The sequence below is a fragment of the Mustela putorius genome, unplaced genomic scaffold (genome assembly GCF_011764305.1).
Source record: "Mustela putorius furo isolate JIRA1106 unplaced genomic scaffold, ASM1176430v1.1 tig00004035_pilon_pilon_pilon, whole genome shotgun sequence".
Classification (NCBI taxonomy): Eukaryota; Metazoa; Chordata; class Mammalia; order Carnivora; family Mustelidae; genus Mustela; species Mustela putorius.
The window spans coordinates 1,156,621-1,180,213 of NW_025422171.1; the positions used below are offsets into that span (position 1 = coordinate 1,156,621).

At 38.6% G+C, this 23,593-nt stretch overlaps 1 protein-coding gene across 3 annotated transcripts in view; it reads left to right on the top strand.

The window, feature by feature from the left end:
* The first annotated feature begins 1,637 nt into the window (after positions 1–1,637).
* MPHOSPH8 (M-phase phosphoprotein 8) overlaps positions 1,638–23,593 on the top strand; it is a 57,116-nt gene continuing 35,160 nt past the window's right edge. The window contains exons 1-2 of one of the 3 annotated variants that reach the window (XM_045072420.1): positions 1,638–2,096; positions 16,446–16,601. In XM_045072420.1, coding sequence (XP_044928355.1) covers positions 1,851–2,096; positions 16,446–16,601 — 402 coding nt within the window. In that variant the 5' untranslated portion in view covers positions 1,638–1,850. The remainder of the gene's footprint in view (positions 2,097–16,445; positions 16,602–23,593) is intronic. The other 2 variants (XM_045072419.1, XM_045072421.1) reach the window with 2 other exon arrangements.

The window sequence follows — 23,593 nt, forward strand, 5'->3', positions numbered from 1 at the left end:
GTCAACTGAATTTTAATACTATGCTCTATTGCTCTTTGTGTTTTTAATACTTAGTATGGTGATGGTACATAGGATGCATTTAGTAAGCTAAATAAATAATAAATCAATGAGCCCACTCAAGATCTGATGTGCCTCTCCCATGATGTGGGAAACAAAGGTAGAAGAAAAATTATTAAATTTCCTACTACTTACAGTCCATTGACAAGTCTCTGAAACTGAATCTAGGGATTCAACTGCCTTGATGTTGATACTTTGCTAAGGGCAAAAGGCAATCTTAGCCCGACCCTCAAGTATCCTGTAAGTCTACTTTGACATACAAAAATTCCTTTGGAAACTTCATCTCTACTCCTGCAAAATACATCTGAAGGGTCTCATGGCTGGGGTTTTACCAGAGAGTAATTAATTACCTTTTTGCAACAATAGCTAGCCCCCTCAGGGTCCTGGAAACCTTGCTTCCAAATTTGTGAGAAATCTATGCTATCCCCAAGCACCTTCCAACTTGAAAGTATATAATGACCCAGCGCAGCTCTCTGCCCACAGGTCCTGTCCCCGTGCTTTAGTAAAACGGACTTTTTGCACCAAAGATGTCTCAGAAATTCTTTCTTGGCTGTATGCTTTGAAACCTGTCTTTCCTCCATCACCCAAATGGATCTGGTGGATCATAGATGATTCTTTAGTTAACCTCAGAGTTAATTTAAAAGAGCTAATCTTATAAATTAAGTCCACCATTCAAAGAAACAGTGCCGTGGGGCGCCTGGCTTGCTCAGTCAGAAAGGCTTGTGACTCTTGATCTTCAGGGTGAGTTTGAGCCCCATGTTGGGTGTAGAGATTACTTAAACTTTATAAGAAATTTAAAAAGTTGAAAGTTCCCTACAATAAAGATTTTATTTAAGATTCAAAGTGAGAAAAATATTATACCATTAAGTGGATTATCCTAGCAACTTTGGATAACTAGCTTTGTCAATCGTGGACTAAATACTTTTATCACAACCTCTGACATTTTCAATGGGGAAAAAAAAATCCGAAGAATTTGGAAAATAACTGGTTTTGACTTGTTACTTAAAATTTTTTCCCCCTAACCTTAAACAATACGATATACTAAGATATAATAGCACTATGAGTTATGTTTGATTGTGTCGTTCACACGCATTAAACGAATCAAAATTACACTTGCACGATCGGCCCGGCATTCCATTCTGGCCCGAGGTGGGAGGTGGGCTGCATTCCTACAAAGGCCCCCGCCTTGGCCGTGAGGCGCAACTGGAAGAAGGAAGAGACCTCGCGCACCGTTCCATCCCCTCAGGAGCTTGAGCTTCTCTTTCAGTCGAACTACCGCGCCTCTGGTGTTCTCCCGCCGCCTCGTCTCAACTCGGGAAGCGCCGAGCCCGCCTCCGCTGCCGATTCACCACCCAGCGCTGAAGCCCAACCTCTCCGAGGAACCCCGTCAACTTCACTCCCTGCTCCCCCGCGCCCACACAAGCCCCTCCCCTCCCCACCGACAGTTCCCGCCCCAACCCCCTAGGGGCTCAGAAGCAGCCCTATCCCTCCAACCGCCAGCATGAGAAACGATCCTCCGCCACACTCTTACGGCCCCGTCCGCCCCGCCCTTCCGCCGGGGCGCCCCTCGGCCCTCCCACCCGCTTCCCGTAGGCTCCGTGGGGGCTCCAGCGCGCCAGCCTCGAAGTGATTGGTTTCAGTGTGTGTCGCTCCAGGGTCGTGAGCCCGCTATTGGAGAGTTTCCTTCGCAGCGTCACGCTGCCAGAGTGGATTAGGGCCAAGTGCGGAGCGCGAGGAACTGTCGGGGTGTGTGTCGCAGCCGCTCTTCCTCGGCGGTTTGCGGGTCTCATATTATGGCGGAGGTGGTGGTGGCGGCGGTGGCGGCGGCGGCGGCTGCCGAGGGAGAGAGCGTGAATGCAGTTCCTGTTGCAGGTGCCGACAGCAATGGTGAACCTCCTGAAGTCGAAGGAGAAGGTGTTGGAGCAGTGGGCGAAGAGAAGGATGCCGCCACGAAAGGAGCCGAGGCAGTTGGAGACAGCGAGGAGGACGGAGAAGATGTGTTTGAGGTGGAAAAGATTCTGGACATGAAGACCGAGGGGGTACGTGTGCGCCGGGGGAGGCGAGGCTGGGCCTGCTGGGCCTGGCGTGGTGAAGCGGGGAGCTAGCTGTTGGACGTCTGTGGAGGGTTGCCGCGCGAGGACGCAAAGCCCTCCCAGAATTCACAAGCTGGGAAAGACCAGCTTGTGCAGACCCGACGTAGGCGGGGAAAAGGAACGTGACAGCCAGAGGCGACGCAAGCGTGCGAATCATGGGAGCAGTGCATTGACATTCCTCAACGGACTCTTGGGCTGTGGCTGTGAGGCTCCGTTTCAAGAAGTTTGAAAGGATTATGTGGCCAGGAGAGGAAGCAGTGTAGGTTGCGGTATGTGAGTGTCAGGGGTGCAGACAGTTGGTGAAGGGTTTGTCATGGTCTTCGAGTACCTGATTGGGGCCACTGCTCCGTGTTAGAAAGTGACTCTGACATCGTGCTTCTCTTCATAGTCCAGTGTCCACGCCATCGTTTCAGTGTTTTTCAAAGCCATGATCAATTTTCTGGTTTAAAATCTTTTGGAATTCCTCTTCGTCCTCAGAACCTCGCCCAAGAGGGTGGCATTTAAAGGTCTTAAAAACCTGACCATTCTCTTTCCTTCTTGTTTACTGTGTGATTGAAACCACACAGTAATACTTGAAATTCTTCCTTACACTATGCCTTGGCGCTTACTCCTCTCTTCTTTTTCGCAGTCTTTTAGGTCTTATTCTCTGAGCGTCAGTTTCTCAGTGAAATCTTTTTTTGGCCCTGATCCCTGCAGAGTGAGATGCTTTTTCAACTAAACCCTAGTAACACTTTGTTCAGACCTCTGTTTCAGCACTTAAAGCGTTTTTCTTTAAATATTTGTCTCGCCTGCTAGGTTGTAGGCTCCTTTAATAAAGGGAATATTTTTATTAATTTTTGTATCACTGGTATTCAATCCAGTGCCTGGTATGTAGTAAGTGGTTTGTGTATATCAGATTATTAAATGACTGAATGAATCATGGACTGCAAGCTGGGGTAAAGGAGAATGGGTGGAAGGATGGACAGTAGGGAAGCACTTTGTTTCAGTAGGTAAGTGTGAGAGAACCAAAGGTCTAACTTGGTAGTTGGATCTCTGTTTTCTTTTTTTGTTTTGTTTTGTTTTTGTTTTTGTGTAAAGATTTTATTTATTTATTTGACAGAGAGAGAGAGATCACAAATAGGCAGAGAGGCAGGAAGAGAGGGAGAAGTAGGCTCCCTGCCGGGCAGAGAGCCTGATGCAGGACTTGATCCCAGGACCCTGAGATCATGACCTGAGCCAAAGGCAGACGCTTAACCCACTGAGCCACCCAGGCGCCCCTCTGTATTCTTTTTATTGTCTGTTGTTTTCTGTTTGTCATGTGCTACTTTGCATTAATGTTTTTGTCTATTTAGCAGACTTATTATTTTTTTTAAATCACATGCTGTGTGCTATGTGTGGTGTTAGGTCCTGAGCATATAGAGATGAATACACAGTTGCTGACACTGAAGAGTCTGTCTATTGGGAATAAATAATTGAAATCTAGTGCCATTAATATTATCATTAGTTGCAATTCAGCAAAGATAGAACTTTATTTGGTCTAATTTTCCCAAATATATTACAAAAGCATGTTGGGATGAGAGTAGAGCCAATCTTGGACTGTTTTGTATTCTCTGCAATTAACTCAGTGCTTGGCACATAGAAAATATTTGGAAAAATATTTGGTTAGAGGAGTAATATGTTTAGAATTAAGATGATTCATCTCTTGGTGTACTTTTTTCTTTTTTAAATTTATTTTAATTCCAATATAGTTAAATTCATACAATATTTAATATTCCTTGTCCCCAAAATTGTAGGCGCTGTACCCAAAGTCTCATATATTCTAGTCAAAAGCGGATGAAACTATGAAGCTTAAGTGTTTAAAGCAATAAAGGAGGGTTATTTATATCACTTTAGTCATGTGAAGTTGGGTGAAAATTCTAGTTCTCAGGGCCTTGTATTTTTAGGTGCTCTTGAGAATGAGTGGTTTATAAGATGAAAAGTATTAGCTCAGCAGAACAGAACTATATCGGTTCTGTGAACTATATCTACATCAGCTAAGTGAGCCAGCCAGTGGAAAAACTTAAGGGTCTTAAAGAGTTTGTTTGGCCTCCTTGTTGTCTTAAGGTCTTTGGTATTTCTGTTGTTGATAAGCCACCAGACTGTGGTATTCTCTTATTGACTAAGACAATCATAATGATGAGTGTTGGCTTGGAGGAATAGCATTAATTCTAAATTTATATATTAGCCATGCTCTTTCTTTCAGTTTATTGCTAAATATATTTTTTTGTATGTTTTCAGAACAATCAAATGAATCTGACAGATCTTGAAATTTTGGCTTCGATTTTGAATTGGAATCATTTTTACATCATAAAAAGCTAGTACTTTTACTATTTATGGGAATCTGATTTGACTTTTTTTTTAACGGTACAAATAAATATTTTAATTATAAAACTTCATAAATTATCACAAAGCCAACACCTGTGTAACCTCCATCCAAGTCAGGAAATATTAGACTGCCAGCCCTGGAAACCTCTTTTGTTTTTGTTTTTTATTTGTTTGTTTGTTTGTTTTTAAGATTTTATTTATTTATTTGACAGAGATCACAAGTAGGCAGAGAGGCAGAGGGTCAGGAAGCAGGCTCCCTGCTGAGCAGAGAGCCCAATGTGGGGCTCCATCCCAGGACCCTGAGATCATGACCTGAGCTGAAGGCAGAGGCTTTAACCCACTGAGCCACCCAGGCGCCCCTGGAAACCTCTTTTGATTCAACTTTTTCATCAGTATCCTCTACCATCCCCCAAAATCACTGTCCTGGATTATTATATGGAAATAGCTTTCTTGCTTTTCTTTGTAATTTTTCTGCCTAAGAATGCATTCTCTGAGACTTGAGTGTAGTTGTACCAGATTTTTTTCTTTCGTTCAAACGGAATCTCACAATATTTGTTTTTTGTGTGTGTGCTTTTTTCCCCTCAACAATATTTTTGTCAGATTTTTAAAAAATATATTTATTTATTTATTATTTTAGAGAGGGAGAGTGAGTCCTGGGATGTAGGAGGGTGGGAGGAGAGGCATAGGAAGAGAGATTCACAAGCAGATGCCACCCTGAGTGGGGAGCCATACCTACACAGGGCTTGATCTCACCACCCTATTATCATGACCTGAGACGAAATCAAGAGTTGGACACTTAACCAGTTGAGCCTTCCAGGCACTCTAGCTGCTAAATACTTTTTTGAATGGATGTTGAATTTTATTAAAAATTTTTTCTGCATCTATCAAGATGATCACATAATTTTTCTCTTTTATTGCATTAATGTGGTAAATTATATTGATTTTCTAATGTCAAATCACTTTTGTATTCACAGAATAAACCAGAGTTGGTTGTGATGTTACTTTTTTAATGTTTGTATTTGTTTTTTTAATCAATTTTGGCTTTTTCTTCGTTTTCTTTCTTTAATCTTTATGTGCCTTTTTCCACCATCTTGAGGTGGATACATAGTTGTTTTCAGCCTATTTTTTTCTTTTTCTTCCTCCTCCTCCTCTTCTTCTTCTTCTTTTTTAATAATTTCCACATTCATCTTGGGGCTTAAACTTAAAATCCTGAGATCAGGAGTTTTACTCTTCCAACTGTTCCACCAGCTGAGCCAGCCAGGCACCTTCAAATTATATACCTCTAATCTTAGGTTAGCTATAGCTCATAAATTATGTTTATACTGTGTTTTCATTCAGGTAAAAATATTTTCCAATTTCTACAAATTATGTGCAAATATATTGCTTAACTTCCAAACATTGAGAGTAATAGTAAATATTTCATGTGCTTTAAAAGAATTTTTTATTTAAACTGACATGTATTCATATATTGTTTCACACTGAATATTTGATTAATTGGGTTATTTAAAACCTATAATATAGTTGCCAACAAGCAAATTAGCCATTACTTAGGAAGTTGAAACTGGAAATATGGGAAACTAATTTGAGAATAATTTGCATGAATGAGCTGTTCTCAGTTTCATACTCCTAATATTATAGATTATTGTTTTTAGGTTTTTTAAAGATTTTATTTATTATTTGACAGAGGGAGATACAGCAAGAGGGGAGCACAAGCAGGGGGAGTGAGAGAAGGATAAGCAGGCTTCCTGCTGAGCAGAGAGCCTGATGGGGGGCTTGATCCCAGCACTCTGGGATCTTGACCTGAGCCAAAGGCAGATGGTTAATGACTGAGCCACCCAGGCGCCCCTGTTATTGATCATTGTAACTGGAATTTTTTATGATGTGTTCCTTGTCAATTTTATTTTTAAATTTATTTATTTTTAAAGGTTTTAGTTATTGACTTGAGAGAAAGCGAGAGAGAATACGGAGGGAGAAGAAGAAGCTGACTCCCTGCTGAGCAGGGAGCTGATGGGGGACTTGATCCCAGGACTCTTGAGATCATGACCTGAGCTGAAGGCGGATGCTTAAGTGACTGAGCTACCCAGGCACCTCTGTCAATTTTTAAAGCAACACTAAAGACTAGGTGGCTCAGTCAGTTAAGCAGTTGGACTCTAGATCTCAGCTCAGGTCTTGATCTCAGGGTCATGAGTTCAGGGCCCCAAGTGGGGGAAGAGGGAAGATCACTGTCATTGAGAGAGGAAGGAGTTTTAGGATGAACTTTGAAACCTAATTTTGACTCTCAACTGACGAAGTATAAAATATTTGTAGTATAGTAGTTTACCGAAGTCTTCTGACTTTGGCTCTGTAACCACTTACAGAATCATTATTAAGTCATTCACACTTTTTCTTTAAAAAATTACCTGTAATACACCCACTTTCACCACTGCTGTTCAACACTGTACTGTTCTGTAAGTTCTAGAGAGAGCAATTAGATAAAAAGATGTAAAGCGCATTCAAGTTAGAAAGGAAGAAGTTAAACTATATTCACAGATGACATGATTCTCTAGAAAATCCCAAAGAATTACAAGAAAATGACTAGATGTAATAAATGAATTCAGCAAACTTCAGGGGTACAAGAATAACATAATAAAAGGTTGTGTTTCTGTATACTTGTAATGCGCAATCCAAAAAGAACTTTTTTCCCCTCCAGTTTTAATTTTTAATTCCAGCATACAGTCTGATATTGTTTCAGGCATACAGTATAGTTAGTTAACACTTCCATATACCTCACTGTGCTCATCACCAGTGCATTCCTTAATGCCCATCACCTGTTTAATCCGTTTGTTCTCTGTAATAGTCTCTTTCTTGATTTGTCTCAATCTCTCTTTTATTTTTTCCCCTTTGCTTATTTGTTTTCTTTGCTAAATTCTGCATATGGGTGAAGTCAGATGATATTTGTCTTCTGTAATTTATTTTGCTTAGCATTATTCTCTCTAGCTCCATCTATGTGATCACAAATGGCAAGATTTCATTCTCTATATGGCTGAATAATACGTCATTGCATATATATGCCACATCTTTATCCATTCATCAGTTGATGGACACAGCAGTCTGCAAACATTGGGATGCATGCATCCCTTTGAATTAGTGTTCTTGTATTCTTTGGGTAAGCACCCGTTAGTGTGATTGCTAGATCATAAGAAAGTTCTGTTTTTAACTTGCCATTAGGTTTATATGTAGCATCTTCTGCATATGGCAGTCTATATTAAGGTGGTAGTTGTTTAAGTTTGAATCTATTCTTCTCTCCTGTCCACATTTTTAGGTATATGTTAGCGTATTTTATATCCTTTATGTGTGTGTCTGACTTCCCTAGCTGATTTTTTACAGAAATATTCATTTTTACTGCTTTTGTATTTCATACCTTTATACTGTCATTTTTGGTCTCTCCTTTCTACTCCAAGATTCCCCTTTTATATTTTTTGCAGGGCTAGTTTAAGGGTCACAAATGCCTTTATTTTTTTATTGGATCTCTCCGTTTATTCTGAATGATAGCCTTGTTGGATAGAGTATTCTTGGCTGCAGATTTTTCCCATTTAGCCCACTGAATATATTATGCTACTCTTTTCCTTTTCCTTGCCAAGTTCTGTTGAAAAATCCCCTGTTAGGCTTATGGGCTTTCCCTTTTAAGTTTTGCTGCTTTTATGATTTTTTTATCACTATATTTTGCAGATTTAATTACAATATGTCTTGGTGTGCATCTGCTTTGTTGACTTTGATTGGAATTCTTTCTGCCTTCTTGATCTGGATATCAGTTTCCTTTCCAAACTAGGGAAGTTTTCAGACTATTTCATTAAATAAATTTTCTGCCCCTTTTTCTTTCACTTTTTCTGGGACTCCTATAATATGAATGTTGATTAATAGAGTCCCTGAGTTCCCTAAGTCTTCCTATTTGTGCCTTCTATCTCTCTAATAAATAAATAAAATCTTGAAGAAGAAAGATTTTATTTATTCATTTGAGAAAGAGTGAGATCACAGAGGGAGAGGGAGAAGCAGACTTGCCACTGAGCAGGGAGCCTGATGTGGGGCTCAATCCTAGGACCCTGAGATCATGACCAAAGCTGAAAGCAGATGCTTAACTGACTGAGCCACCCAGATACCCCTAAAAGAACAAAATACTTAAGAATAAATTTAACTAATAGGGTAAAAGACTTGCAAACTTACTACAGAGTTTCAGTGATCAAAGCAGTATGGTACTGACATAAGGACAGACATAGAAAATCCAAAAAAGAATCCAAACATCTGTGGCCTGTTGGTTTTTCATAATGGGTATCAAGTCCAGTCAATAGTGAAACAAATAGTGCTGAAATCACTGGATTTCCACATGTAAAAAAGAAAAGCTGGACCCTATCTCACACCTTATACAAAGATTAGCTCAAATTGAATGAAAGACCTAAATTTAAGAGGTAGAACCCTAAAATTCTTAGAAGGAAACGGGTAAATCTTTCCGGACCTTGGATTTGACAATGCAGCCTTGGATATAACTCCAGAAACACACACACACACACACACAATAGGTAAAAGGACTTCACCAAAATAAAAAACATTTTGCGCATCGAAGAACAGTATCAGCATAGTGAAAAGGCAGCCCGCAGAACTGAAGAAAATATTGCAAATCACATCTGACAAGCGATTAATATCCTTAATATATTAATAGCCCCTATAATTCAAAAACTAGACAACCTACTTAAAAATGGGCAAAGGATTTGATAAAAATTTCTCTAAAGATACACAGATGGCCAATAAACATATGAAAAGATGCTCCACATCCTTAGTTCTTAGGGAAATGCACATCAAAACCATGAGGTACTACCTCACACCAATTACTAGATGGCTATAATAAAACAAACAAAAACATAGAAAACAAGTGTTTTTGAAAATGTGGAGAGACTAGATCCTTCTTACACGGGCAGTAATGTAAAATGGTAAAGATACTGTGCAGTTGGCTATTCTACAAAAAGTTAAACAGAATTACCTGTTGGCGCAGCAGTTCCACACCTATGTTTGATATATACCCAAAAGAACTGAAAACAGGAATTCAAACAGTCATTTGTTCAACCATGTCCAATAGAGCATTGTTCACAGTAGCCAATAAATGGGAACAACGTAAGTGTTTATCAACAGGTGAGTGGATAAACAAATGTGGTATATATACACAAATATTTTTCAGTCTTAAAAGGGAAAGAAATTCTTACACATTTTAGAATATGGATGAACTCTGAAAACATTCTGGTAGGTGAAATAAGCCAGAGCAGAAGAACATATATTGTGTGAGTCCATTTAACATAAAGTACACAGAATAAGTAAATTCACAGAGACAGAAAGTAGAATGATGGATTACAGGGTTTCAGAGGAAGGGATATTATTGTTTAATAGGAACAGAGTCAATTTGGAAAGATGAAAAAGTTCTACAGATAGACAGTCATGATAACTGCATGTCTCTGTGAATGTACTTAATGCCATTTCTGTCTCTATGAATTTACCCTTAAAAATGGTTAAAATGGCAAATGTTAAGGTACATACACCAAAAAACACGAAACTACAATAAACACAGTTTTTAAATTACCTATTTATCTTTTGCCCATTTTCTCACTCATTTATAAGAATTTTTCTTTTTAATGTTTTATGGCTATCAAATCTTAATCATACATATTCCACATTTTTGCTTCTCCAAATTTCTTATTTATGTTTTCCACTCAATACCCAATCTGACTGAGAAGAAAGAATATATGAAATAGTTCTCCACGTGAACTGCAGAGTATCATTCTAGCTTACACTTAACACCTACCTGATTTTATTCATACAACCACTGAGTCAGTAAGCTTTCCAAACCAAAACCAGTTGCTACTCCCTCCGCTTTTACCCTTCAACATGGCTATACTGCCTTTCAGTCCTTGTCACTTCTAGAAAGACCAACATCAGCCCCTAGTAAGATTGGAAACTAAGAAATAATGGGAAAAGTGGACTTAGATTCTTAACTTTTTATATTTTTCAAGATTTTATATATTTATTTGAGAGAGAAAGAGCAGGAGAGAGCATGAGAAGGGGGAAGGTCAGAGGGAGAAGCAGACTCCCCACTGAGTAGGGAGCCTGATGTGGGACTCCTGACTGGGGCTCCAGGATCATGACCTGAGCTGAAGGCAGTCGCTTAACCAACTGAGCGACCCAGGCACCCAGATCCCTAACTTTTAAAGACAATCCTGAAAATCCTCATGATTTTAAAATAATAACTAAGCCTAAATTGATATAATTTTATGGTTTAGTTATATAATGGAGTGAGGGGACAGTGCTTATATCAGCTAAGAGTACGTGCACGTTATTTTTAAGTAGGCTCCATGCTGTGCACTAAAATGTGTTACCTGCATCCACCTTTGACATTTTACACACTGTCCTCACAGTGTTGGATATATGCAGAAGCTGGTTAAGTGCCCTTGGGTTTTACTTTCAGCTGAATTACTCTTTAGTTGTATAATTTTTACTAGTTACTTTATCTAGAAGCTTCAGTTTCCTTCTTTATACAATGAGTATTAGTACTCCACGGGGTTGTTGTAAAGATTAAAGGAGCTAATAACTGCCAAGATTTAATCCATGCATGACATTATAAAGCGCTCGATGCAAATGTAATTCTTCTTTTGATTTGTTTTCCACCAGTTTTGTAACTTTTTGTAAAAGCATTTTTAGCTCACAGGATGACCAAACCAAAATAGGTGGCAGGTCCTGCTATAGTTTGCTGGCCTCTGATACACAGAGATGAGGTCTTTTATCTGTGGAAATGTAAATTAGGGCATCTTTTCTGGAAATGTGTTTTCTGACAGTGTGTTTTAACAGTGTTTAGGTGACTTTATTATTTGATCTCATTGATCTCTCTTTGGGGAATTTATTCTAGCAGTCTGATCAAAGATGCACAAGTATGTAACATCTTTGGTTATGAAAACAAAAATCAGAAACAAAACAATCTTTGGGGGCGCCTGGGTGGCTCAGTGGATTTAGCCACTGCCTTTGGCTCAGATCATGATCTCAGGGTCCTGGGATCGAGTCCCGCATCGGGCTCTCTGCTCAGCAGGGAGCCTGCTTCCTCCTCTCTTTCTCTGCCTGCCTCTCTGCCTACTTGTGATCTCTCTGTCAAATAAATAAATAAAATCTTTAAAAAAAAAATCTTTGGTTTCCAAAGGGACAGTTTTTGTTGTATTTCTTACTGTATTTAGAACCATCGGTAAAAATCATGTTTTTGAAAAATACTAAAACAAGAATTGTTCCATATCTAAGTGAAGAAAACAAAGTAAAATAATAGTATAATACCAGTGTTTTAAACAATATGTGTAAAATACATATTTGTCATTACATTTGTAAATGTAAAGGTGAAGGAAGTAGATCAAATTGTTATCAATATCTATGGGTGATTTTTTAAAATTTTATATTTATTTTTAAAATTTTACTTAAAATCAGTTTAACGTATAGTATATTATTAATTTCAGAGGTAGAGTTTAGTGATTCATCAGTTGCATATAACACCCAGTGCTCATTACATCAAGTGCCCACCTTAATGCCCATTACCCAGTTGTCCCATCCGCCTACCCACATCCTGTTCCCTCCACCAACCCTTGGTTTGTTTCCTATCGTTAAGATCCTCTTGTGATTTGTCTCCCTCTCTGATTTTGTCTTACTTTATTTTTCCCTCCCTTCTGTTATCTGTCAAATTCTATATATAATTGTATGATAATTGTCTTTCTCTGACTGATTTCACTTAGCGTAATACCCTCTAGTTCCCTCACGTCATTGCAGGTGGCAAGATTTCATTCTTTTTGATGACTGACTAATATTCCGTGTGTGTGTGTGTGTGTGTGTGTGTGTGTGTGTGTGTGTGTGTCATTGCAGGTGGCAAGATTTCATTCTTTTTGATGACTGACTAATATTCCGTGTGTGTGTGTGTGTGTGTGTGTGTGTGTGTGAGAGAGAGAGAGAGAGAAAGAGAGAGATCTGTCTTCATGATCCATTCATCTGTTGATGGGCATCATCTGGGCTCTTTCCATAGTTTGGCTATTGTGGACATTGCTGCTATAAACATTGAGGTGCAGTTGCCCCCCCTTCGAATCACTGTTTGTATCCTTTGGGTAAATACCTAGTAGTGCAGTTGCTGGGTCATATGGTAGTTGTATTTTTAACTTTTTGAGGAAGTTTCATACTGTTTTCCAGAGTAGTAGCACCAGTTTGCATTCCCACCAAAAATGTAAGAGGGTTCCCCTTTCTCTGCATCCTTGCCAACATCTCTTGGTTCCTGAGCTGTTAATTTTAGCCATTCTGACAGGTGTGAGGTGGTATCTCAGTGTGATTTTGATTTGTATTTCCCTGATACTGAGTGATGTGGAGCATTTTTTCATGTGTCTGTTAGCCATTTGTATGTCTTCTTTAGAGAAATATTTGTTCGTGTCTTCTGCTTACTTCTTGATTGGATTATTTGTTTTTTGGGTGTGAGTTTGATAAGTATTTATAGATTTTTATAGCTCTTTATTTGATAAGACATTAGCAGATACATTCTCCCATTCTGTAGGCTTTTAGTTTTGTTGATTGTTTCTTTTGCTCTACAAAAGGAAAGCTTTTTATTTGATGAAGTCCCAGTAATTCATTTTTGCTTTTGTTTCCCTTGCCTCTGGAAACATCTCTAGTAAGAAGTTTCTGCACCTGAGGTCAAAGAGGTTGCTGTCTGTGTTCTCCTCTAGGATTCTGATGGATTCCTGTCTCACATTTAGATCTTTCACCCATTTCAGATTTTTGTTTGTGTATGATGTAAGATGTGGTCCAGTTTCATTCTTCTTCATATGGCTGTCTAGTTTCCCCAACACCATTTCCCCAACACCACTGAGATACCTCACACCTGTCAGACTGTTTTGTTTTGTTTTTTTAATTTAACTTTTTTTAATTGGATATTGTTTCCTGCTTTGTCAAAGGTTAGTTGACCACAGAGTTGAGGGTCCATCTCTGGTTCTCTCTTCTATTCTATTGATCCTACATGTCTGTTTTTGTATCAGTACAAAACTGTCCTGATGATTATAGCTTTGTAATACAGCTTGATGGCCAGAATTGTGTTGCCCTTAGCATTGGTTTTCTTTTTCAACATTCCCTGGCGATTTGGGGTCTTCTCTAGTTAATTTTAGGATTGTTTGTTCCAGCTCTGTGAAAGATGTTGATGGTATTTTGATAGGGATTGCACTGAATGTTCAGATTGCTTTGGGTAGCAGAGACATTTTTTTTTTTAAGATTTTATTTATTTATTTGACAGAGAGATCACAAGTAGGCAGAGAGGCAGGCAGAGAGAGAGAGAGAGAGGGAAGCAGGCTCCCTGCCGAGCAGAGAGCCCGATGTGGGGCTCGATCCCAGGACCCTGAGATCATGACCCGAGCCGAAGGCAGTGGCTTAACCCACTGAGCCACCCAGGCGCCCCAGCAGAGACATTTTTAATTGTATTTTTCTTTCAATCCATGAGCACGGAATGTTTTAACATTTCTCCCTGTCTTCCTCAGTTTCTTTCATAAGTGTTCTTGTGGAAGTTTTCAGAATACAGATCTTTTACCTTGTTGGTTAGGTTTATTCCTAGTATCTTATGGTGTTTGGTCCAATTGTAAATGGGATCGATTCTTTGATTTCTCTTCTGTCTCATTGTTAATGTATAGAAATGCAGCTGACTTCTGTGCATTGATTTTATATCCTACCACTTTGCTGAATTGCTGTATGAATTCTAGCAGTTTTGGGGGCAGAATCTTTTGGATTTTCAATGTATAGTATTACATAACCTAAGAAGAGTGAAAGCTTGATTTCGTCTTTGCCGATTTGGATGCCTTTTATTTCTTTTGTTGTCTGATTGCTGTGCTGTGTTGATCAACAGTGGTGAGAGTGGACATCCCTCTTGTGTTCTCAATCTTTGGGGAAAAGATCTCAGTTTTTCCTTGTTGAGGATGATATTTGCTTTGGGTTTTTTGTATATGGCTTTTATGATGTTGGGGTATGTTCCTTCTATCACCTATGGGTGATTTTTGTTTTTTCCTGATGTTTATTGATTTTCAAATATTACACATTGCTTATGTAATCAGAGAAAGACCTTAATCTTCAATTTATGAAAAGTAGATCTGTAATATTGTTTATTTATTTTCTTAAAAATTTAGGTATAATTGTATATACTATTAGTATTAGTTTCAGATATACAACATAATGATTTGATATTTTTATGCATTGCAAAATCATAACAACAAGTCTAGTTAATATCTATCACCTTACATAGATATAAAAATTTTTTCTTGTTATGAAAACTTTTAAGATCTGCTTTCTTAGCAACTTCTAAGTATGCAGTACAGTGTTATGAACTGTAGTCACCATGCTGTACATTGTATCCCCATGACTTATTTTATGATTGGAAATGTGTAACTTTTGACCCCCTTCATCCATTTCTTCTGCCCCAAACCCCTGCTGCTGGCAACTTCCAGTCTTTTCATTTTTTCTGTGAGCTTGGGTTTTTGTTTTATTTTGTTTCCTTCCATACATAATTGAGATCATGCAGTATTTGTCTTTCTCTCTCTTGCTTACTTTACTTAGTATAATGTTCTTGAGGTCCAACATGTTGCCAGTGTCATGATTCCTTTTTTTTTTAATGGCCAAATAATATTCTTGTGTGTGTGTGTGTGTGTGTGTGTGCATGCATTTATTTTCTTCATTCATCTGTTGAGGATACTTGGGCTATTTCTACTTTTTGGCTATTGAAGTGATGATGCAGTGAACATGGGGGTACATGGATCTTTTTGAGTTAGTGTTTTTATTTTCTTCAGATAAATACCCAGAAGTGGAATTGCTGGATCATATGGTAGATTTTTTTTTTTTAATGGTAGATTTTTGTTTTTGTTTTCGTTTTTAATGTTTTGAGGAAGCTTTTTACTGTTTTGTGTAGTGGCTATAGTAGTTTATATTCTCACCAATGGTGCACGGGTGTTTTCCTTTTTTCCTAGTCCTTGCTAATACCTGTTATTTCTTTTCATTAATAACAGGTATGAGGTAAGATCTCATTGTGGTTTTGATTTCCTTTCCCTGATTAGTGATATTGAACATCTTTTCATATATACGTTGGCCATTTGTATGTCTTGTTTGGAAAAATGTCCATTCAGATCTGCCCATTTATTTATTTGAGAGAGAGACAGTGAGAGAGGGCATGAGAGGGGAGAAGGTCAGAGGGAGAAACACACTCCCCATGGAGCTGGGAGCCTGATGTGGGGCTTGATCCCAGGACTCCAGGATCAAGACCTGAGCCAAAGGCAGTTCCTTAACCAACTGAGCCACCCAGGTGCCCCGATCTGCCCTTTTTTTTTTTTTTTAAGATTTTATTTATTTATTTGACAGAGGGAGAGATCACAAGTAGGCAGATAGGCAGGCAGAGAGAGAGGAGGGAGCAGGCTCCCCGCTGAGCAGACAGCCCGATGTGTGGCTCAATCCCAGGACCCTGAGACCATGACCCGAGCGGAAGGCAGCGGCCCAACCCACTGAGCCAGCCAGGTGCCCCCGATCTGCCCATTTTTTAAGCAGATTTTTTTGTCCTTGTTACTGAATTATATGAGTTCGTTCTGTGTTTTGGATATTATTAACCCATTATCAGATACGTGATTTGGAAATATTTGCCAGTGCAGTAGGTTGCTTTTTCATTTTGTTGGTTTCCTTTGTAGTAAGGAAGTTTTTTAATTTGATAGAGTTTTATTTGTTTACTTTTGGTGTGACACTTTTTCTTAAATGCACTTGCTTCAGGAGATGAACATACTTTATAATGATGTTAATTTCCATTTCAAGTTCATTCATATATTCTCAGGATTGTATGTATGTATTTAATAATTTAAATTATCAAATTTAATGTTCTTTATTTGGCTGTTTTAAATTCTGTAACAGGGTAAAATCCTTTATAAAGTTCGATGGAAAGGATACACATCAGATGATGATACCTGGGAGCCTGAGATTCATCTTGAGGACTGTAAAGAAGTTCTTCTTGAATTTAGGAAGAAAGTTGTGGAGAACAAAGCTAAGCCAGTTAAGAAGGATATTCAGGTATCATGTTTTATTTCATATTTCTTCTTTTCAGAATAATAAACTTACTATGATTTTTACTAACATAAGGAATGTGCAGTAAAGAATTTACAAATAGGGTGCCTGGGAGGCTCAGTCAGTTAAGTATTTGCCTTTGGCTCAGGTCTTGATCCCAGGGTCCTGGGATCCAGCCTCACATTGGCTCCCTGCTCACTGGGGAGCCTGTCTCTCCCTCTCCCTCTGTCGCTCCCCACACCTCACCCTCTGCTTGTGCTCTCTCTCTTTCTTGCTCTCTCAAATAAACTCTTTTTTAAAAATTACAAATAATAATAAAATATATAGTATTTCATGTATTATAAATTCTGTATAGCTGATTGATTCTCACAGAATGTTTAAATTGATTTTGCCAAACTCTTCCTTCTGTAGTCAACCTATTATCACAGTTGACAAATAAATACAGTTTGGACATGCCGATTAATATTGTTCTTTTAGTTAAGAGTAAGGTGAAAGTAGGGAGGTTAAAAACATGTCAAAAATTTTTGTTCATCCATGGTATGAGCATCTTTTTTTGTGTACCTTAGGAACATTTTTTTGTACTATTCATGTTGTTACTACAGGTATAGTACATATTTGTATGTTTTATCTACATTATCAATGTATTATATCTGATTTTTCTGCTAATTAAAATCTTAAATCATTTTATAAAGCTATAAATTTTAATCTATTAGAGATTATTCACAGATCTGATTTTTGTTTTTCTCTTCTATTCCCATTTTGGTTTTTAGCTACTTTATTGCTTTTTAGTAAACCCTTGCTGATGGTAAGGAAGGATTTAGAGGTCAAGGAGCTCAGATAATTTAAACTTTTTTTTTTTTAAGATTTATTTATTTGTCTTATAGAGAGTGCTAGTGGGGGAGGGGTAAAAGGAAACGAAGACAGATAATCCCAAGCAGGCTCCATGTACAGGATAAATTGACACAGCTTCATCTCTCAACCCTGAGATTGTGACCTGAGCTAAAATCAAGAGTCTGAGGCTTGGGGTGCCTGGGTGGCTCAGTGGGTTAAAGCCTCTGCCTTCAGCTCAGGTCATAATCCCAGGGTCCTGGGATGGAGCCCCCGCATCAGGCTCTCTCACGGGGGAGCCTGCTTCCTCCGCTCTTTCTGCCTCTCTGCCTACTTGTGATCTCTGTCTGTCAAATAAAAAATAAAAAATCTTTTAAAAAAAAAAAGTGTCTGATGCTTAACTGACTGAGCCACCCAGATGCCCTAGATAAGTTAAACTTCTGTCATCATTAGTTTGGAAAAAGATTTCATGGTGGGCTATATTAGGGTACGTAATCAAAGGAGCGAGACTGATACAAAGCGAAGGTTAAGCAAAGCTTTATTTTGCACCAAGCATCGAGAATCAAACTGACCGGTCAGGGCCATCTCTTGCAAAGAGGCGACCCCTCCCAGCCTCACAGACTAACTTTTATAGAGGTAGTTTAGCTGGGCGATACACAGGTGGCCAATGAGATTGCAATACACAGAGAAAACTGCACAGTCTGCCACACACAGAAAAAACTGCTAGGTAACACACGGGTGGCCGATTGAATTTCAATTTACCCTAGTAGATATATGCGTGCCCCACTGATTGGAAGTCTTCACCTGGGCTGATCTGCCCTTGTATCTAGGCTTTGCCAGTAAGTTCCTCTGGGAGGAGCGGGGTCAATCTAAGTTCACTACATAAACACAAAATGACTCCCTTTGGCCAACCAGGCCCTTACAGGCTAGAGTGGGATATTATTAAAACAGAAGCAAAAACTTGGAGTAAGGGTTTCCTTCTGTGGATTTGTCTATTGTTTTATCTTTGGTTCTCTTATTCCACAAATAATTGAATTGGATTTATTTATAAATCTTGTAAGAATTCCCATTCTTATATATTCCTATTCTTATTTATCTTATTTATTTTTATCTTATTTATAAATTCTTGTAAGAATTCCATTCTTGTATAATTCCCATTGTACTTTTTCATGTAAATTTCCTTTATAGCTTCTATTTACAAATTGAACCAACTCTTACTCAACTTTTTGCTTTTGCTTTTAGTTTTCTTTTTCATTAGAAATTATTGTAATTTTTTAGGGACGCCTGGGTGGCTCAGTTGGTTGGACGACTGCCTTCGGCTCAGGTCATGATCCCGGAATCCCGGGATCGAGTCCCGTATCAGGCTCCCAGCTCCATGGAGAGTCTGCTTCTCCCTCTGACCTTTTCCTCGCTCATGCTCTCTCTCACTGTCTCTCTCTCAAGTAAATAAATAAAATCTTTAAAAAAAAAAAAAGAAATTATTGTAATTTTTTTAGAATACTGGCAGAGCTTCTTGGACTTAGAACTGTATGGTGAAAAATTTTCACAAGAAATTTACTGAAGCCTAGATTTTAAGGACTGAATGTTTATCTTCTTTCCATACAATTGGAGTTTCAACCAAAACAATATTAGGAACCAATTTTGACTGAATATTATGGTTGTTAATAATAATAGCAGTAACAAGGCAGCTTGTATTTACTGAATACTTATTCTATGTATGTGCCAAACACTGGGTCACCACTTTATGTAGATGAAGAGGAGAAACCCAGGTTTAGATAAGTAGCTATAGCTCAAGTTAACCAGTTAGTAATGATAGAGCCAGGCAGCTGTATTCTTTTTTTTTAATTTTTTATTTTTTCAGCATAACAGTATTCATTATTTTTGCACCACACCCAGTGCTCCATGCAATACGTGCCCTCTCCAATACCCATCACCTGGATCCCCCAACCACCCACCCCCCCGCACCTTCCAAACTCTCAGATTGTTTTTCAGAGTCCATAATCTCTCATGGTTCACCTCCCCTTCCAATTTCCCTCAACTCCCTTCTCCTGTCCATCTCCCCTTGTCCTCCATGCTATTTGTTATGCTCCACAAATAAGTGAAACCATATGATAATTGACTTTCTCTGCTTGATTTATTTCACTCAGCATAATCTCTTCCAGTCCTGTCCAAGTTGCTACAAAAGTTGGGTATTCATTCTTTCTGATGGAGGCATAATACTCCATAGTGTATATGGGCCACATCTTCCTTATCAATTCGTCCGTTGAAGGGCATCTTGGTTCTTTCCACAGTTTGGCGACGGTGGCCATTGAGGCAGCTGTATTCTTTTTTTTCCTTTTTTTTAAAGATTTTATTTATTTATTTATTTGACAGCCAGAGATCACAAGTAGGCAGAGAGGAAGGCAGAGAGAGGGAGGAAACAGGCTCCCTGCTGAGCAGAGAGCCCAATGCAGGGCTCCATCCCAGGACCCTGAGATCATGACCTGAGCTGAAGGCTGAGGCTTAACCCTCTGAGCCACCCAGGCGCCCTGAGGCAGCTGTATTCTTAACCAGTTTGGGCTATCGCTTGAAATCCATTCAGAGTAGTGGACTTACCTGGTTTTTAAATTTTTGTTATAGTGGCAAGGTCTTTAATAAATACAGTTTTTAAATTACTAAGAAAAAATTTGGGTTACTTTTAAATTTTTCTTAAAGGAACCTTTTACAAAATGAGTTCACATTAAAATAAAGACTTTTCCTCAAATTCTTTTGCTATACTTACACTTCACTCTTATGGAATGGGTGCCTATTGTTTCTTTCCCTATTTCTTTCCCTAAAAACAATCTCACAAACACAAATAAACCTGTTTTACTAAGTGCTAGGTTTTCATTACTCAAAAAAATTAGACTTTTTGATTGAATTCTTGCTAAAGTGTATTTCTCATTTTCCTGCAATAAGATAAGTTTGCTAAAACTTACCCCAAGAAGTTTTATTCTTACAGAATACTAGCTTTATTGTCTCTTTTACTTTACCAAGCCTCTGGTTAAACCCTACTTGCAGCTCTTTTTCTTGTTAGAATTACTGATAATGGTCTGAATGAAAATGATTCCTGATAGATTGGTGTGTTTAAGATGTATTCTTAAGCTTATGAATCCTGTCTTAATTTTAGAAAGATATTTCTCCACCTGAGGGGTGCCTAGCTGGCTCAGTCAGTAGAGTATGCAACACTTGATCTTGGGGTTGTAAGCATGAACCCTACATTGGGTGTAAAGATTACTTAAAAATAGTGTTTAAGGGGCGCCTGGGTGGCTCAGTGGGTTAAGCTGCTGCCTTCGGCTCAGGTCATGATCTCAGGTTCCTGGGATCGAGTCCCACATCGGGCTCTCTGCTCAGCAGGGAGCCTGCTTCTCTCTCTCTCTCTCTGCCTGCCTCTCCGACTACTTGTGATTTCTCTCTGTCAAATAAATAAATAAAATCTTTAAAAAAAAAAAATAGTGTTTAAAAAAAAAAAAAGACAGTTCTTGTAAAAAGTATTTTTTTCTAAGCTCTCCTTACTATTTTATAAATAATTTAAAATTCTAGGGGTACCTGCGTGGCTTAGTTGATTAAGGGTCTGCCTTCAGTTCAGGTCATGATCCCAGGGTCCTGGAATTGAGTGTCAGGCTCCTTGCTCATTGGGGAGTCTGCTTTGACCTCTGCTAAATAAAATCTTTTTTAAAAATTTAAAATTTTAGGGGCACCTGGGTGGCTCAGTGGGTTACGCCGCTGCCTTCGGCTCAGGTCATGATCTCAGGGTCCTGGGATCGAGTCCCGCATCGGGCTCTCTGCTCAGCAGGGAGCCTGCTTCCTCCTCTCTCTCTCTGCCTGCCTCTCTGCCTACTTGTGGTCTCTCTCTGTCAAATAAATAAATAAAATCTTTAAAAAAAAATTTAAAATTTTAGGTACATTTTAAATCTGAAATTCAAAAATTCAAAATTTACATTTTAAAGACTGAAACTTCTATTTCCTATATGATGTCAGCTTTCTCATGAATTCTCTCGTCTGTTAAGTATTCAGTCTATTGCTGTGACTCTTTGAGGTAAGATCAGTGGATAGGAATATGGCAAAAATACAAATAGTCATTGATCTTTTTCCTCTTTAGCAAAATAGTTTTGCCATTGAAAAACTTCGTGATTCTTTTCACTGTAGATATAGAAATAGTATGTAGGAGAAAACTGCTTTGTTCATCTCATCATCCATGTTCATGCAAGCAACAAATATGTGTTGTCTATGAAAATTGTGATCTATCCCAGTAACCAAAATTTTTATCTTATGTAGGGGTTTCACCACAGTAGTATCTGTAAGAATATTTGATTTGTCACTTTTTCTGCTTAAATCTTGGAGCAATGTTTGCTTAGGAGTTAAGCTTAAGTTAAGCATCACAGAAATAAGAAATGGTTTTCTAAAATAACCCAAAAAAGAGCACCTGGATGGCGCTGTCAATTAAGTGTCTGATTCTTGGTTTCAGCTCAGGTCATGATCTTAGGGTTTTGAAATCAAGCCCTGTATCGGGCTCTGCACACAGCTAGGAGTCTGCTTGAGATTCTCCCTTTCCCTCTGTCCCTCCTGCTCATGCTTTCTTTCTCTCTCTAAAATAAATACCTGTTTTTAAATAAATAAAATAATCCCCCAAAATGGTTTTAATGATAGTAATCAGAAAATACACATGACGTAGAAATGTTATTCATTAAAATACTTTTCATCATCATTTAACATTTGGTTCCCTTTTATTCTTTTTGTTGCCCATCAAGTATTTTAAACTAAAAATTGAGGTGCTATTTAACGTACATATGTGTGATATGGTCTAGCTCTTTGTTTTTAATGGATAGATAATCTACAAGTAAGGGAACCACTGTTCTGCTTTATCAGCACTTTACTATTTATACTTTTATGGGTTTTTTCTTTTATTTAGGGATAGTATTTTTAATAAATATAGAGTCTGATACCGTCCAGACTCTTAATTTTTAAAGAATTAAGTTAAGGAAAATTTGAACACACAAACCTGTAAAGGGCAGTGTCATGAGACTCATTTGTCACCATCGACAGTTGTTACCAGTACTTCACCATTCTTCCTTTTTCTGTCCACTGCTCCCTCTGTCCCTTTTTATTCACTAGGATTGGTTTTTTTATTTATTTTATTTATTTATTTTTTAGAGAGAGGAGGAGGTTGGGGGGAGGACTAGAGGGAAAGAGAGAATCCTGAGCAAGCTCCAAGACAACCGTGGAACCTGATGTGGGACTCAAGCCCATGACCCCGAAATCATGACCTGAGCCAAAATCAAGAGTCGGATGCTTAACCAACTGAATCACCCAGGTACCCCTATTTGCTAGAATCTTTTCAAGCAAATTGAGATTTGAGAAGGGTCTACACAACATGTGTCATTAATAATCTTACTCTAAGCAGTTCCTGCTCCATGTTGTTTATTTGACGAAGAAAGCACATCATTTTCTGTAGAATTTCCCATATGCTAGGTTTGGCTTAGTGCATGGTGGTGTTTAACACATTCCTCTAGCCCCATATTTTTGTAAACTGGTAGCTGGATGTGGAGCATGATTATATTTAAATTCAGGTTTAATTATTTAAAAAAAATTTTTATTTTTTAGATAGTTTTTTTTTAAGATTTTATTTATTTATTTGACAGAGAGAGATCACAAGTAGGCAGAGAGGCAGGCAGAGAGAGAGAGAGGAGGAAGCAGGCTCCCTGCTGAGCAGAGAGCCCGATGCGGGACTCGATCCCAGGACCCTGAGATCATGACCTGAGCCGAAGGCAGTGGCTTAACCCACTGAGCCACCCAGGCGCCTCAGGTTTAATTATTTTTGCAATGATAGTTGTAAGTGGTGTTCATCTCCTGCACATCAGAAAGCACATGATGTTTAGTTGACTCCCTTACAATGGGGTTAATACGATCTTTGAAATTAGGTGTTTTTAGTCTGATCCTTCATTAGAAAACTCCCAGCTTTGCATGTGTAGGTTTTAGGAGCCCGTTGCTCATTGCCTAGGACCATTCTCTCATTAGAGGGTGGAAAATAGTGATTTTCTAATTCTGTCATTCATCCCTGTGCATTTATTAGCAGGAATACTGGAGGTATTGTGGTCATGGTTCTGAGATGAGGAGACACTGCTGGCAGGGAGAGGTGAAGACTGAATTAA